The sequence below is a fragment of the Haliaeetus leucocephalus genome, unplaced genomic scaffold, assembly GCF_000737465.1.
Source record: "Haliaeetus leucocephalus isolate CR32 unplaced genomic scaffold, Haliaeetus_leucocephalus-4.0 Scaffold164, whole genome shotgun sequence".
Taxonomy (NCBI): Eukaryota; Metazoa; Chordata; class Aves; order Accipitriformes; family Accipitridae; genus Haliaeetus; species Haliaeetus leucocephalus.
In genome coordinates, this window is record NW_010972600.1 from 1,074,613 (window position 1) to 1,075,047 (window position 435).

The window sequence follows — 435 nt, forward strand, 5'->3', positions numbered from 1 at the left end:
CGGGACAAGGACGACATGTCCCGCACGCTGCTGGCCATGTCCAGCTCGCAGGAGAGCTGCCTGGCCATGCGCAAGTCGGGCTGCCTGCCCTTGCTCATCCAAATCCTGCACGACTCAGACGGCGAACCGGGGCCCCCCGAGAGCCCCGCCAGTGCCAAGGATGCCCGCAGGCGTCCCAACGCCCCCCTCCACAACATCGTCTTCTCCCAGCCCGACGAGGGTCAGGCCAAAAAGGAGATGCGGGTGCTGCACGTGCTGGAGCAGATCCGCTCCTACTCGGAGACCTGCTGGGACTGGCTGCAGATGCAGAGCAGGGACGGGGGCAGAGGCCCCGATGGCAGCACGGGTACGGGGGGGGGCAAGTGGGGCTGCTGACGTGTGCATGCGTGTGTGTACACACATGCATGGCAGTGCACATGGCTGTGAGCATCCCTG

At 66.2% G+C, this 435-nt stretch overlaps 1 protein-coding gene across 1 annotated transcript in view; it reads left to right on the plus strand.

The window, feature by feature from the left end:
* APC2 (adenomatosis polyposis coli 2) overlaps positions 1-435 on the plus strand; it is an 8,534-nt gene that overhangs the window by 1,814 nt on the left and 6,285 nt on the right. Inside the window, exons 6-7 of the mRNA XM_010563280.1 lie at positions 1-346; positions 412-422. Coding sequence (XP_010561582.1) covers positions 1-346; positions 412-422 — 357 coding nt within the window. The remainder of the gene's footprint in view (positions 347-411; positions 423-435) is intronic.